Consider the following 13,714-nt stretch of genomic DNA (forward strand, 5'->3'; position numbering starts at 1 on the left):
CAGAAAACGTACAGTATACAATGGATACAGATTCTGTTCATTATGAATATAATATTGTGTATACCTGCAGGCGACCAGTGGGAATCACACATCCTCCTAGTTCATTCCACCTATGTTTAAAAATAAACACTTTTTAAAAAGTTAATGGCAAAATAAATATTTATTTTCGGTACCAGCTCCTTGTTAAGAATCATGGAATTAAACTAATAGAGCTGAAGGCTCCTGAAAAATCAGCTGATCCTGCCTACTCTCATTTTTTCAGGTAAGTGAACATGCAAATGACTGAGGCGGACTGCTTACCACACTCTCCTCAAAGAGAGTCCAGGAAAGGGGCATTTTAATTTGCCCGAGTGCCCACTCTGGCATTTTTTGTTACCCATGCTCAACCAAAATCTCCCTTGCTTTCATTCAAACCCACTTCCTGTTGGGTCACTATACACATGAGTAACAATCGTAGAGCATCTTTCTAATAAAATCTTCCAAGCCTTAGCCTTCCCAACTCAATATTACGATTTTCTACCTCCCCCAGCTTTTATTCATGGAGGCTTTGTTATATTTCTTTGGTTCGTTTTGCAGATTTCCTTTTAGAGACTACTTATTTTCTCCATGTGCAATGAATACATAGGAATATGTTTTGTTATGAAATACTATAGATTATGTTAATATTTTAATTATTTAAAAGAAGGTGCTGTGCAGAAAAGAGTTAACCTAATAGGCCTAACTGCTATCCTCAGAAAGTCCTGCTTATAAGGTTGACCCTTGGCCAATGTCTGGGAACTTAGATTTCAGGAGGGTTTCCAACATTCCCAGAACTGATAAGAGTCTCCAACATGCTTCCTTGGCTGGCAACATTTCATCCATGCTTCACAACCTGTTTCTTGGGGGAATTAAGTGTGTTCTGTGTGACTCCACTGAGGAGAAGACTCTGGAAGCTTGTGCCTGGTTTCCTCTGGACTTTGCCCTTTTTGCCTTTTCCCTTTGTTAACGTCATTTTATATCCGTTCACCATAATAAATTATAGCCAGAATACAATAAGCTGAGTCCTTTCAGTTATCCTAGTGAATTACTGAATCGGGGAGTTGGTCTTGGGGGACCCCTGTCATGGGTACCCTAAAATTCAAACAACAAACAAGTGCAAACAATGCAAACTATAACAAAGGGATTACTTCCAAAGACATTACACTAGTAGTTAGTTCTTTTCTGTTGTCTTATCATTGTAGTTAACTACATTAACTGAAAATAAAATGCCAGAAATATATAGTATTGGTTTCTTAAAAGATAAAGCATAAATCCTTGATCTGAAGAAGCTCCCAAAATAGTAATGAAAGATTTGTGAGCGAATAACCATAATACAAAAATAAATACTATTTTTATAAAAATGTTAGTATGTAATCTATAAGAAAAAAAGTCTGTTTCTATTCAATACTGAAAAATAGAGTTCACTGTTGAAAATTTTACTTACAGAATTATTTTATGTAACATTTGTTCTATGCAGCAAGAGATACAGATCCCATGGCTTACATCTCAAGGTATGTAAGTAACCAACAAAGGAATTCCCATGCCCCAGTGAACAGTCAGTACTCAGTCATGTGAGCAGTGTGCCTCCCCCAGGACAAAATTCATCCAATTTCCAAGTAGTACAAACTGCTCATATTCAGAATACCCATAAAAGCAAAAATCATGATTTATTATAAGTTTTAAAATACCATACATACTTTTCATCTGGCCGCAAAATGCTACAGTAGGAATCAGGGCGGTTTACAAAGAAACCTGTTTTCTTCACCACACTTTCTGCAATCACATTCAGTCGATCAAGAACATTACACAGCTTGCTGAGGAGAGGAGGAAGAATGAGAAAAGCGAGAAGAAGCCAAGTTTTAATATATATTTATCCTTATATCTAAAGCCAGTAAAGTCTATAGCAATGATATTTAAGGATGTAATTTTTTAAATCTCTTGGCTGGTACTTGATAGAAACATGTAACAATGTCTAGAATATAATGTGTACTCAGTAACCAGCAACATTTGATGTGAAAGAGACACAAAGACCTGTAACTTAATATCAAATATTGGTGATCCTTAATCTTGGCATATAACATCCCTGCCTGAGCTTTCTCCAAAGCCTTTCACTCCTCAAGAGTTGTCAAGTCAAAATACATTCATAAAATGGCTGTGAAAAGAGCACCGTGCACAGTGCAGGTGGCAGAGAAGAAAAAACTGGAAAATAATATGAATGGCAGCTGGGTGCAGTGGCTCAGGCCTATAATCCCAGCACTTTGGGAGGCCAAGGCAGGTGGATCACTTAAGGTCAAGAGTTTGAGACCAGCCTGGCCAACATGGTGAAACTCTGCCTCCACTAAAAATACAAAAAATTAGCTGGGCGTGGTGGCAGGCGCCTGTAGTCCTAGCTACTCAGGAGGCAGGAGAATGGCGTGAACCCGGGAGGTGGAGCTTGCAGTGAGCTGAGATTGTGCCACTGCACTCCAGCCTGGGAAACAGAGCGAGACTCTGTCTCAAAAAAAACAAAAACAAAAACAAAAACGAAATTAGCCAGGCACGGTGGTGCATGACTGTAGTCCCAGCTACTCAGGAGGCTGAGGCAGGCGAATCACTTGAACCCAGGAGGCAGAGTCTGCAATAAGCTGAGATCGTACCACTGCACTCCAGCCTGGACAACAGAGCAAGACTATGTTTAAAAAATAATAAAAAAATAATATGAATGGCAACAACTTGTAACCAAACTTATACTCTGGGAAAGGGTGTGTGTATCTAACTGTATAAAATGATTTAGAAAAAAGTACAATAAGTACAAAACGATATAGTAACATTTAAAAAAATAAGACCTTAAGTAAACCTAGAGCTTGTACGATTGTGCAGTAAGTGAACAAAAAGACAATGCAAGATTTAACAAAAGTAAGTTCCTTAGAAGAGATGAGTTTTGAATCAGATCTTGAAAGATAAAAGAGAGGTGGGAAAGCATTCCAGGGAGGGTGAAGAATAGGAATGGAGGCTTAGGATAGGACTTTGGCTGCTACATTTGTGGCAGAGCATGAAGATTCAGTTTTCTGGAAGAGAACAGCCCTTGGGATAAATAAAAAGTGATCACATTCTGAAGCCAACCAGATGATGAGGCTTTGACACTACACTAGGGAGTCTGGATCTACTATATACAGTCAGGAATTACCACAGGTTCATCCATGAGTGACACCTGAGAAAGTGTTAAAATAGTGAGACAGATGATACAGAAAAAAGTAAAACTAATGCCTTCAAGGAATAGTGGTAGAAATGTTCTGAAATGACTAGATATTTCAAACAAGTTGCAAATGGTATCCACAATAGGCAAAATAAATAGATAGATAGATAGATAGCTAGATAGATAGATAGATAGATAGATAGATAGATAGATAGATAGATAAATAGATGGATAGATGAAATTTAAAAAAAAAAAGTTTGGTTAGTTTATTGATGTACTCAAAACAACCCCTCAACAGGTTCATGAAAGAAATTAACAGGGTAAAATTTACTTTACCATAGAGGTCAGCTTTCTGTTGTTTCTCATTATAAGAAAAGCAAACAATCATAGCCAGGCAGAAGAGTATCATTCACCTTTTGGTATACTTGGCCATGTCCCAGGGAATATAAACAATAGTATGCTCAGGAGGCAAAAACTGGTTGAGATAGGTCACAGCAGCAACAAGTTCTTCACTCAGAATTCTTTCATGCTTTCTTTTCTCTCGTTCCTTCATCAAAAATTAAACATTTTCAGTGTTTCAATTCCCTTAAATCAGAAGAACAGGCTCAACATGTTTACTTTTAAGCTAAGACAAAAAATCCAAGTCTTAAATATACTAAAATGAAACCTAGCTACAATAATCAGAAATAATAAAAACACAAAGAAATAAATGCTCCATTGCATTAAAGTGAACAGATAATGAGCTTTAAAGATTCAAGGAGATCAGGTTTCTTCCTGGTACCCTCCCTGCATCCTGAGAAACCCAGCTTACCCCCCATGGGCCATGGCCCACACACTCCACACCCAACTCTGACAGAGGAGATCCCTCCCAAGGACCAGAAAAAGGGAGCCCCCAACTTTAGCCAGCTGAAGGTCAGAAAGAAATCAACTGGTCTGGATGAACAATTCCTAAACTAGCACAGCAGAAAGCAGCTCCACAGCCTTCACAGGACTTCTTAAAGTAGACTTGCAAATACTCTGTGGGATAACCAAGACAGGTATTTCTTTTTCTTTTTACACTGTGGTTGAATGAATTGAGGTTGAGAGGCACTCATGGAACTAAACCTTGGTTTCTGCCTCCTTGCCTGGGGTATCTCTTTAGTTAGACACTGCACTGCCTCTTATTCAAGACAAGCTAGTACTTTATTGTACAGCTCTGTGGTTGGAGTGCTGACTCTGTCACTCACTAGCCATGTGGCCTTCAGCAATGTTCTCAATTTCCCTACACCTCCATTTTTTTCATCTATCAAATGGGGTAACAACAGTATCTTCCTCACAACATTAATGTGAGACATAAATGAGATAGAGCATTGTGAGCTTTTTTTGTTTTGTTTTGTTTTACTTTAAGTTCTGGGATACATGTGCAGAATGTGCAGGTTTGTTACATAGGTATACACGTGCCATGGTGGTTTGTTGTATCCATCAGCCTGATATCTACATTAGGTATTTTTCCTAATGCTAACCCTCCTCTAGCCCCCAATCCCCTGATAGGCCCCGGTGTGTGCTGTTTCCCTCTCTGTGTCCATGTGTTCTTATTGTTCAGTTCCCACTTATGAGTGAGAACATGCAGTTTTTGGTTTTCTGTTCCTGTGTTAAGTTTGCTGAGGGTGATGGTTTCCAGCTTCATCCATGTCCCTGCCAAGGACATGAACTCATCCTTTTTTATGGCTGCATAGTATTCCACAGTGTGTATGTGCCACATTTTCTTTATCCAGTCTATCACTGATGGGCGTTTGGGTTGGCTTCAAGTCTTTGCTATTATGAATAGTGTTGCAATAAACATATATATGCATGTGTCTTTATAATGGAATGATTTATAATCCTTTGGGTACATACCCAGTAATGGGATTGCTGAGTCAAATGGTATTTCTGGTTCTAGATCCTTGAGGAATCACCACAATGTCTTCCACAATGGTTGAACTAATTTACACTCCCACCAACAGTGTAAAAGCATTCCTACTTCACATTCTCTCCAGCATCAGTTGTTTCCTGACTTTTAAATGATCGCCATTCTAATTGGCATGAGATGGTGATGGTATCTCATTGTGGTTTTGATTTGCATTTCTCTAATGATCAGTGATGATAAGCCTTTTTACATATGTTTGTTGGCTGCACATAAATGTCTTCTTTTGAGAAGTGTCTGTTCATATCCTTTGCCTACTTTTTGATGAGTTTTTTTTTTCTTGTAAATTTAAGTTCCTTATAGATTCTAGATACTAGCCCTTTGTGAGATGGATAGATTGCAACTATTTTCTCCCATTCTGTAGGTTGCCTGTTCACTCTGACGATAGTTTTTTTTTTTTTGTTTTGTTTTGTTTTTACTGTGCAGAAGCTCTTTAGTTTAATTAGATCCTATTTGTCCATTTTAGCTTTTGTTGCCATTGCTTTTGGTGTTTTAGTCATGAAGTCTTTGCCCATGCCTATGTCCTGAATGGTACTGTCTAGGTTTCCTTCTAGGGCTTTTATGGTTTTAGTTCTTAAATTTAAGTGTTTAATCCATCTGGAGTTAATTTTTTGTATAAGGTATAAAGAAAGGGTCCAGTTTCAGTTTCCAGCATATGGCTAGCCAGTTTTCCCAGCACCATTTATTAAATAGGGAATCTTTTCCCCATTGCTTGTTTTTGTCAGGTTTGTCAAAGATCAGATGTGTAGATGTATGGTGTTATTGCTGAGGCCTCCGTTCTGTTCCATTGGTCTATATATCTGTTTTGGTACCAGTACCATGCTGTTTTGGTTACTGTAGCCTTGTAGTATAGTTTGAAGTCAGGTAGCATGATGCCTCCAGCTTTGTTCTTTTTGCTTAAGATTGTTGTGGCTATACAGGCTCTTTTTTGGTTCCATATGAAATTTAAAGTAGTTTTTTCTAATTCTGTGAAGAAACTCAATGGTAGCTTGATGGGGATAGCACTGAACCTATAAATTCCTTTGGGCAGTATGGCCATTTTCACAATATCGATTCTTCCTATCAATTAACATGGAATGTTTTTCCATCTGTTTGTGTCCTCTCCTATTTCCTTGGGCAGTGGTTTGTAGTTCTCCTTGAAGAGGTCCTTCACATCCCTTGTAAATTGTATTTTTAGGTATTTTATTCTCTTTGTAGCAATTTTGAACAGGAGTTCATTCATCATTTGGCTCTCTGTTTGTCTATTGTTGGTGTATAGGAATGCTTGTGATTTTTGCACATTGATTTTTTATCCTGAGACTTTGCTGAAGTTGCTTATCAGCTTAAGGAGTTTTTGGGCTGAGACTATGGAGTTTTCTAAATATATAATCATGTCCTCTGCAAACAGAGACAATTTGACTTCCTATCTTCCTATTTGAATACCCTTTATTTCTTTCTCTTGCCTGATTGCTCTGGCCAGAACTTCCAATACTATATTGAATAGGAGTGGTGAGAGGGGGCATCCTTGTCTTGTGCCGATTTTCAAAGAGAATGCTTCCAGCTTTTGCCCATTCAGTGTGATATTGGCTGTGGGTTTGTTATAAATAGCTCTTATTTTTTTGAGATATGTTCCATCAGCACCTAACTGAGAGTTTTTAGCATGAATGGGTGTTGAATTTTATCGCAGGCCTTTTCTGCATCTACTGAGGTAATCATGTGGTTTTTGTCATTGGTTCTGTTTATGAGATGGATTACGTTTATTGATTTGCATATGTTAAACCAGCCTTGCACCCCAGGGATGAAGCCGACTTGGTGGTGGCAGAGCAAACAAATTCAAAAGCTAGCAGAAGACAAGAAATAACTAAGAACAGAGCAGAACTGAAGGAGATAGAGACATGAAAAACCCTTCAAAAAATCAGTGAATCCAGGAGTTGCTTTTTTTTTTTTTTTTGAAAAGACTAACAAAATAGATAGACCACTAGCCACACTAATAAAGAAAAAAAGAGAGAAGAATCAAATAGACACACAATAAAAAATGTTAAAGAGAGATCATCACTGATCCCACAGAAATACAAACTATCATCAGGGAATACTTAAAACATCTCTATGCAAATAAACTAGAAAATCCAGAAGAAATGGATAAATCCCTGGACACATACACCCTCCCAAGACTAAACCAGGAAGAGGTCGAATCTCTGAATAAATCAATAACAAGTTCTGAAATTGAGGCAATAATTAATAGCCTACCAACCAAAGAAAACCCAGTACCAGACAGATTCACAGCTAAATTCTACCAGAGGTACAAAGAGGAGCTGGTATCATTCCTTCTGAAACTATTCCAAACATTAGAAAAAGAGGGACTCCTCCCTAACTCATTTTATGAGGCCAGCATCATCTTGATACCAAAACCTGGCAGAGACACAACAAAAGAAAATTTCAGGCCAATATCCCTGATGAACATTGAGGTGAAAATCCTCAATAAAATACTGGCAAACCAAATCCAGCAGCAGAGCATGGCGAGTTTCTATAGAACAGCTGGCATATAGGAAGTACCCTATAAAAATTTGCCATTTTCATTATTACCCCCATCAAGCCTTCACTTAGAAACAAAGAAAAACAATTAATTCTACAATAGTGAGACTGAAATGGTGTTAAGGCACTATTGTTGGCATCAAAATTAGACTGCTGTTTTCAATCATGGAGATTACTTTTCAATTGCTATGAATTTAATTAGATAACTACTGTAGAAACAAAAAGGGGTAGCTATTGGGCACAGCTGAATACATCAAATGAAATAATTAGATAAGAATTAAGAACAGTGTTAAATTTTAGGATGAAAATAAATTTTGCTTATTTATATATATGAGAAAATTATATATCTGAAATTTTTCTCAAAAGCATTTAAAATCAACTAGGGAAACAAAATCTTCTTGAAATGCTTATATCAAATCTGACATTTTGTGGGATGGAGAGGAAATGTTTGAGCAACCTTTGTTCATCTCTGTATGAAGAATCTGCTGTATGCATTCTCTGTCCATAGAGGATTAGTGTTAGTGGGTTGTTAGTCAACCTCTTTAGAGCCACAGACCCCTAACAAGTAAAGGAAAACTTTGCATACACAAGCGATTTTTCATATCATTTTTTTTCTTTCTTTTTTTATAAAGAGACAGGGTCTCACTCTGTCACCCAGGCTGGAATGCAGTGGTGCAATCATAGCTCACTGCATCCTGGAACTTCTGGACTCAAGTGATCCTCCCACTTCAGCCTCCAAGTAGCTGGGACTACAGGTGTGCATCATGCCCAACTAATTGAAAAACAATTTTTTTGTAGAGACTGGGTCTCCTAGGCTGCCCAGGCTGCTCTCAGACTCCTGGTCTTGTGCAAGCCTCCCGCCTCAGTTTCCCAAGTCACTGGGATTATAGGCATGAGCCACCACATCCAGCTGCATATCATTTCAAAAGATTCCAAGATCCCCCTAACAGCCATGCATGGCCCACAGATTAAAAACCTCTGATGTACAATTATACTTGATCGTAGGTTGGCCTCCTGTTGATACAGTAGCAGCACTGAAGGCACACGGATTGCTGCAAACTGTCTTTCAACCAGTGCCTCAAACTTTCACAAATGGGAAGAAGTTCACAACACAGGGTAAAAGAAAAATGAAATCACAAAAAGCATTTCACTTTATTATCTTCTTCATATGGTGGTAGAATAAAGAATGAGTATCCCCTAGGTATCATTCTATACACACATGTATTCTTTGGCTCTTTAATCACAATTAATAAGGTCTTCTACCAAGTGACCTGAATAAACATCTTCTTTAATCCTATGAATAAAACTAGTGCTATAAACAACAAAATACTTTCCTATTCCATGAAACAGCAACTTAATCTCCAAATACTTTCTGTAGCTAACTTCTAGTCATTATCAGGATTTTTACTGCAGTGGAACAATAAACAAGTACAATTTTAAAATCCACTGACCGATCTTTAAATATTCAAAAAAAATAAAAGTGCATGTGAGATACCTGGCAAAGAATACATTATAATCACATGTATATGATAGTATTTTTTGAGTGTGTACAATTAATAGAGAATTATTTCAAGCATTGTAGACCTGAACCTCCATTTAATGACAGCTTTTCAACCACACTATACGAACTCTGTAAAACATGAACTTATTTTATCTTATTTTATTAGTGAGGCAGGGTCGTGCTCTGACTAAATCCACTAATTTAAATCTAGGTTTCTAATCCAGTAACACTTTATAATTTAATACTTTAGCAATAATTTATTTCCATACTAACAATATCTTATTTTCTATACATTTACTGGAAAAGTGTCCATGAGCATTTTCACTAAAGTTTTTATATTTTAAATTTTCACTTATGTATATACTATAGCTACTGTTTAATATTAGACTGAGGTTAGAGATTATCCACCTTATATTATTCTGAGTTGATATGGAGAGAGACGTGAATATGAAACTTCTGAATTAATATGAACAAATGTCTAGAAAATGATTATTTAACACCTGAATGATTTATTTTACAAAGTCAATCCCTAGTGCGATGCAATTACAAAGAGCAACACAGGAAGAAATGAAGCTGACTGCCTCACTGTTCCACTCTTCTCCCCTAGCTGCCAGTTTGGGGACATATTCCTCCATACTCTTGATTTAAAACACACACACACACACACACACACACACCCTCTTTGAGCCCATGCATGTAGTTATACAGTCCTCTCCTGGAAACTGTCTCTTCCCCACCCAAAGCTTTGCCTCCCTCCTGGGTGATATGGTTTGGCTGTGTCCCCACCCAAATCTCATCTTGAATTGTAGCTCCCATAATTCCCACATGTTGTGGGAGGGGCCTGGTGGGAGATAACTGAATCATGGGGGTGGTCTCCCCCATACTGTTCTTATGGTAGTGAGTAAGTCTCACGAGGGCTGATAATTTTATAAGGGGTTTCTCTTTTTGCTTGGTTTTCATTCTTTCTTGTCTGCCACCATGTAACATGTGTCTTTTGCTTTCTGATATGATTGTGAGGCCTCCCCAGCCACAGGGAACTGTAAATCCATTAAACTTCCTTTTCTTTATACATTACCCAGTCTCAGGTATGTCTTTATCAGTAGCGTGAAAACAGACTAATACACTGGGTGACTTTCAGTATCTCCACCTCCTTTTCCACTTTAAATCCCCATTCCCACTCTCACATCTTAGACCAATTCATTATCACAGGCTGCTCTTTCTTCAACATTTCTTATTCGTGACCTCTTTTATTTCCACATTGCTTGCTTTAAATACCCCACCTTGTGAGGACCACAATCCACTGACATCTCCACTTTCTCCAGCAGCCCTGTTCTTTTAGCCCTGTCCTTATTTGGCTCAGATTTCATGTTCCACTTCAATGACAATATTGTCAAAATCCTGTCTTTTTATGTCACACCTGTCTGATGAAACGAAATAAACCCAATTACTATTTTACCTGTGCTTATACTCATTCACAAGCCTGCTGGAAGAAGGCAGGCAATAGTAAAATGATTCCATTTAAGAAATCATGATTACCAACTTGAAATTGGCTCTTGGTACTTCCTGCAGGTTTCTAGTCAACTTACCCTCTTATGTACACAAGACTTAAACCTTCTCCACTCCCTTCAAACCTCCACTCTCAGCATGACCATTCCTCCTACCTTAAGGAGAAATTAAAGCCATCAGAATGGAATGTGCATGCTCACAAATACACACATGCCCGAACCCTTACTATTCTCTGTCTCTTCATTAAAATAATTGCAGTCAGGTGCCATGGTTCATGACTATAATCCCAGCACTTTTGGGAGACTGAGGTGGGAGGATTACTTAAGGCCAGGAGTTCAAGGTTGCAGTGAGCTATGATCTTGCCAGTGCACTCCAGCCTAGGTGACAGAGCAGGACCCTGTCTCAAAAATAAAATAATAATTCTACCATGTATGCTTCAGATTTCATAATTTCCTACTTTCTTAAGTACATGAAATCACAGATCATTCCTTTTCTCTCCTGTGTCAGACAACTCTCCCCTTCAAATGTATCCTCCCCACAGGTTTTTAAACGTATCGGTATGATCTCTTTTAAAAAATAAAAATGCCATCTTTTACTGGGTACTCCTATTGGGGGAAGAGTACAATACTTACTGCTCCCACTTTCTCACTGTTATCCCACACTCGGTCCACTTCAATCAGTGCCCTCCATGATGCTAACACTAACGGACAATTTTTCCATCCTCATCTTACTTGAGCCCTCAGCATTTGATGCTGCTGATCATTTACTTCCTTCATTGTGAAACACGTTTTCTCTTGGTATTCCTAACACAGCACTTCCTGGTTTTCTTCCCACTCCTCTGGCTGTTTTTTTCTCTGACTCCTTTGGAGATTCAGCCACTCTAACTGGGTGTTAAGAGCTGGAGATCCCCCAAGATGAGGTTTGAGGTTTTTCCTTCTTACTTTATACTCTCCACATGGGCATCTCATCCATGCCCATGCCTTCAAATGTCACTTGTAAACAGAGTTACAAAAATCACATCTGGGCCCAGACCTCTCCTCTGAGCTCCTGAACCATGCCCTGAACTGTTACCTCCGTTTAGAGGACTCAAGCACACCTCAAACCTCACTAAGTATATCCAAGCTACACCCATGATCTTCCTTCAACAAACCCAGTCAGTGTTCTGTATTTCAGTGAATGGCATCACCATTCACCCACCTGAGTAAGCCAGAAACCTGGGAATTGAGTCTGACATCCCCCGTCCCCTCATTTCAAATCCAGCACATCACCAAGTCTACTGACTGTCCACTTCTCTACATCTCCACCACACCACCCTGGTTTAAGGCATAATCATCTCTTTTCTGGACAATTATAACAGCCTCCTATCTGGTCTTCCAGCACTGACGTTAGCCTTGTACTGATCCATTTGTTTTCTATGTTGAGGTCACAGTAATCTTTTCAAAACATAAATCTGACAAGGATCCTCTCAACCATGCAAGATTCTTAATGACCTTCCATTACTCTCAGGAAGAAGGTCAGGCTCATTAATACAGCCTACAATACCCTGCATGGTCTGGCCATAACCATCTCTTTATCCTCATCTCACAACAAGCATCTTGTCCTCACCCTCTTTTCTTCCTCCAACCCACAACACTTCCTCCTGTCCTAGGGACTCTGTACATGCTCTGAGTTGACGACCATTCTCTTTCCCATTGACCTGGTTAATGTCTCTTCCTTCAGGCTGATGCTAACTGATCCTGTTCTCAGGAAAGACTTCTCTCCATTATAAGCTCTTATTGCACCATTTGCCTTGTACTGGTGCCTCTGCATTACCTCACCATCTCCTACAACAGGCTGTTAGCTCGAGGTAGGAGCTGTATATGGAACTGCCTTGGCACATAGGAAACTCTCAAAAATACTTGGTAAATGACTGACTATAAGGTGTGAGAAAGGGACCCAGTTTCAGTTTTCTGCATATGGCTAGCCAGTTTTCCCAGCACCATTTATTAAATAGGGAATCCTTTTCCCATTGCTTGTGTTTGTCAGGTTTGTCAAAGATCAGATGGTTGTAGATGTGTGGTGTTATTGCTGAGGCCTCTGTTCTGTTCCATTGGTCTATATCTCTGTTTTGGTACCAGTAACATGCTGTTTTGGTTACTGTAGCCTTGTAGTATGGTTTGAAGTCAGGTAGCATGACGTCTCCAGCTTTGTTCTTTTTGCGTAGGATTGTCTTGGCTACATGGGCTCTTTTTTGGTTCCATATAAAATTTAAAGTAGTTTTTTCTAATTCTGTGAAGAAAGTCAATGGTAGCTTGATGGGGATGGCATTGAATCTATAAATTACTTCCTTACACCTTACACAAAAATTAAGTCGATGAATTAAAGATTTAAATGTAAGACCTAATACCATAAAAACCCTAGAAGAAAACCTAGGCAATACCATTCAGAACATAGGCATGGGCAAAGACTTCATGACTAAAACACCAAAAGCAACGGCAACAAAAGCCAAAATTGACAAACGGGATCTAATTAAACTAAAGAGTTTCTGCACAGTAAAAGAAACTAACATCAGAGTGAACAGGCAACCTACAGAATGGGAGAACATTGTACAATCTCTCCATCTCACAAAGGTCTAATATCCAGAATCTACAAGGAACTTAAATTTACAAGAAAAAAACAACCCCATCAAAAAGTAGGCGAAGGATATGAACAGACACTTCTCAAAAGAAGACATTAATATGTGGCCAACAAACATACGAAAAAAGGCTCATCATCACTGGTCATTAGAGAAACGCAAATCAAAAAAACCACAATGAGATACCATCTCATGCCAGTTAGAATGGCGATCATTTAAAAGTCAGGAAACAAGATGCTAGAGAGGATGTGGAAAAATAGGAACGCTTTTACACTGTTGGTGAGAGTGTAAATTAGTTCAACCATTTTGGAAGACAGCGTGGCAATTCCTCAAGGATCAAGAACCAGAAATACCATTTGACCCAGCAATCCCATTACTGGGTATATACCTAAAGGATTATAAATCATTCCACTATAAAGACACATGCACATATATGTTTATTGCAGC

General features: G+C 38.6%; 1 protein-coding gene across 7 annotated transcripts in view; it reads right to left on the reverse strand.

Annotated features, from left to right (window-relative positions):
• Positions 1-13,714, reverse strand: part of FIG4 (FIG4 phosphoinositide 5-phosphatase) — a 126,549-nt gene that overhangs the window by 59,291 nt on the left and 53,544 nt on the right. For all 7 annotated transcript variants that reach the window (XR_004184454.1, XM_003898322.5, XM_031667540.1 and 4 more), the window contains 3 exons: positions 3,607-3,740; positions 1,716-1,832; positions 65-110 (listed from right to left, as the gene is read on the reverse strand). Coding sequence is in view for 6 of the 7 variants with exons in the window: in XM_003898322.5 (XP_003898371.1) it covers positions 65-110; positions 1,716-1,832; positions 3,607-3,740 (297 nt within the window). In the remaining variant the exon portion in view is untranslated. The remainder of the gene's footprint in view (positions 1-64; positions 111-1,715; positions 1,833-3,606; positions 3,741-13,714) is intronic.

This window comes from Papio anubis, chromosome 6, assembly GCF_008728515.1.
Source record: "Papio anubis isolate 15944 chromosome 6, Panubis1.0, whole genome shotgun sequence".
NCBI lineage: Eukaryota > Metazoa > Chordata > Mammalia > Primates > Cercopithecidae > Papio > Papio anubis.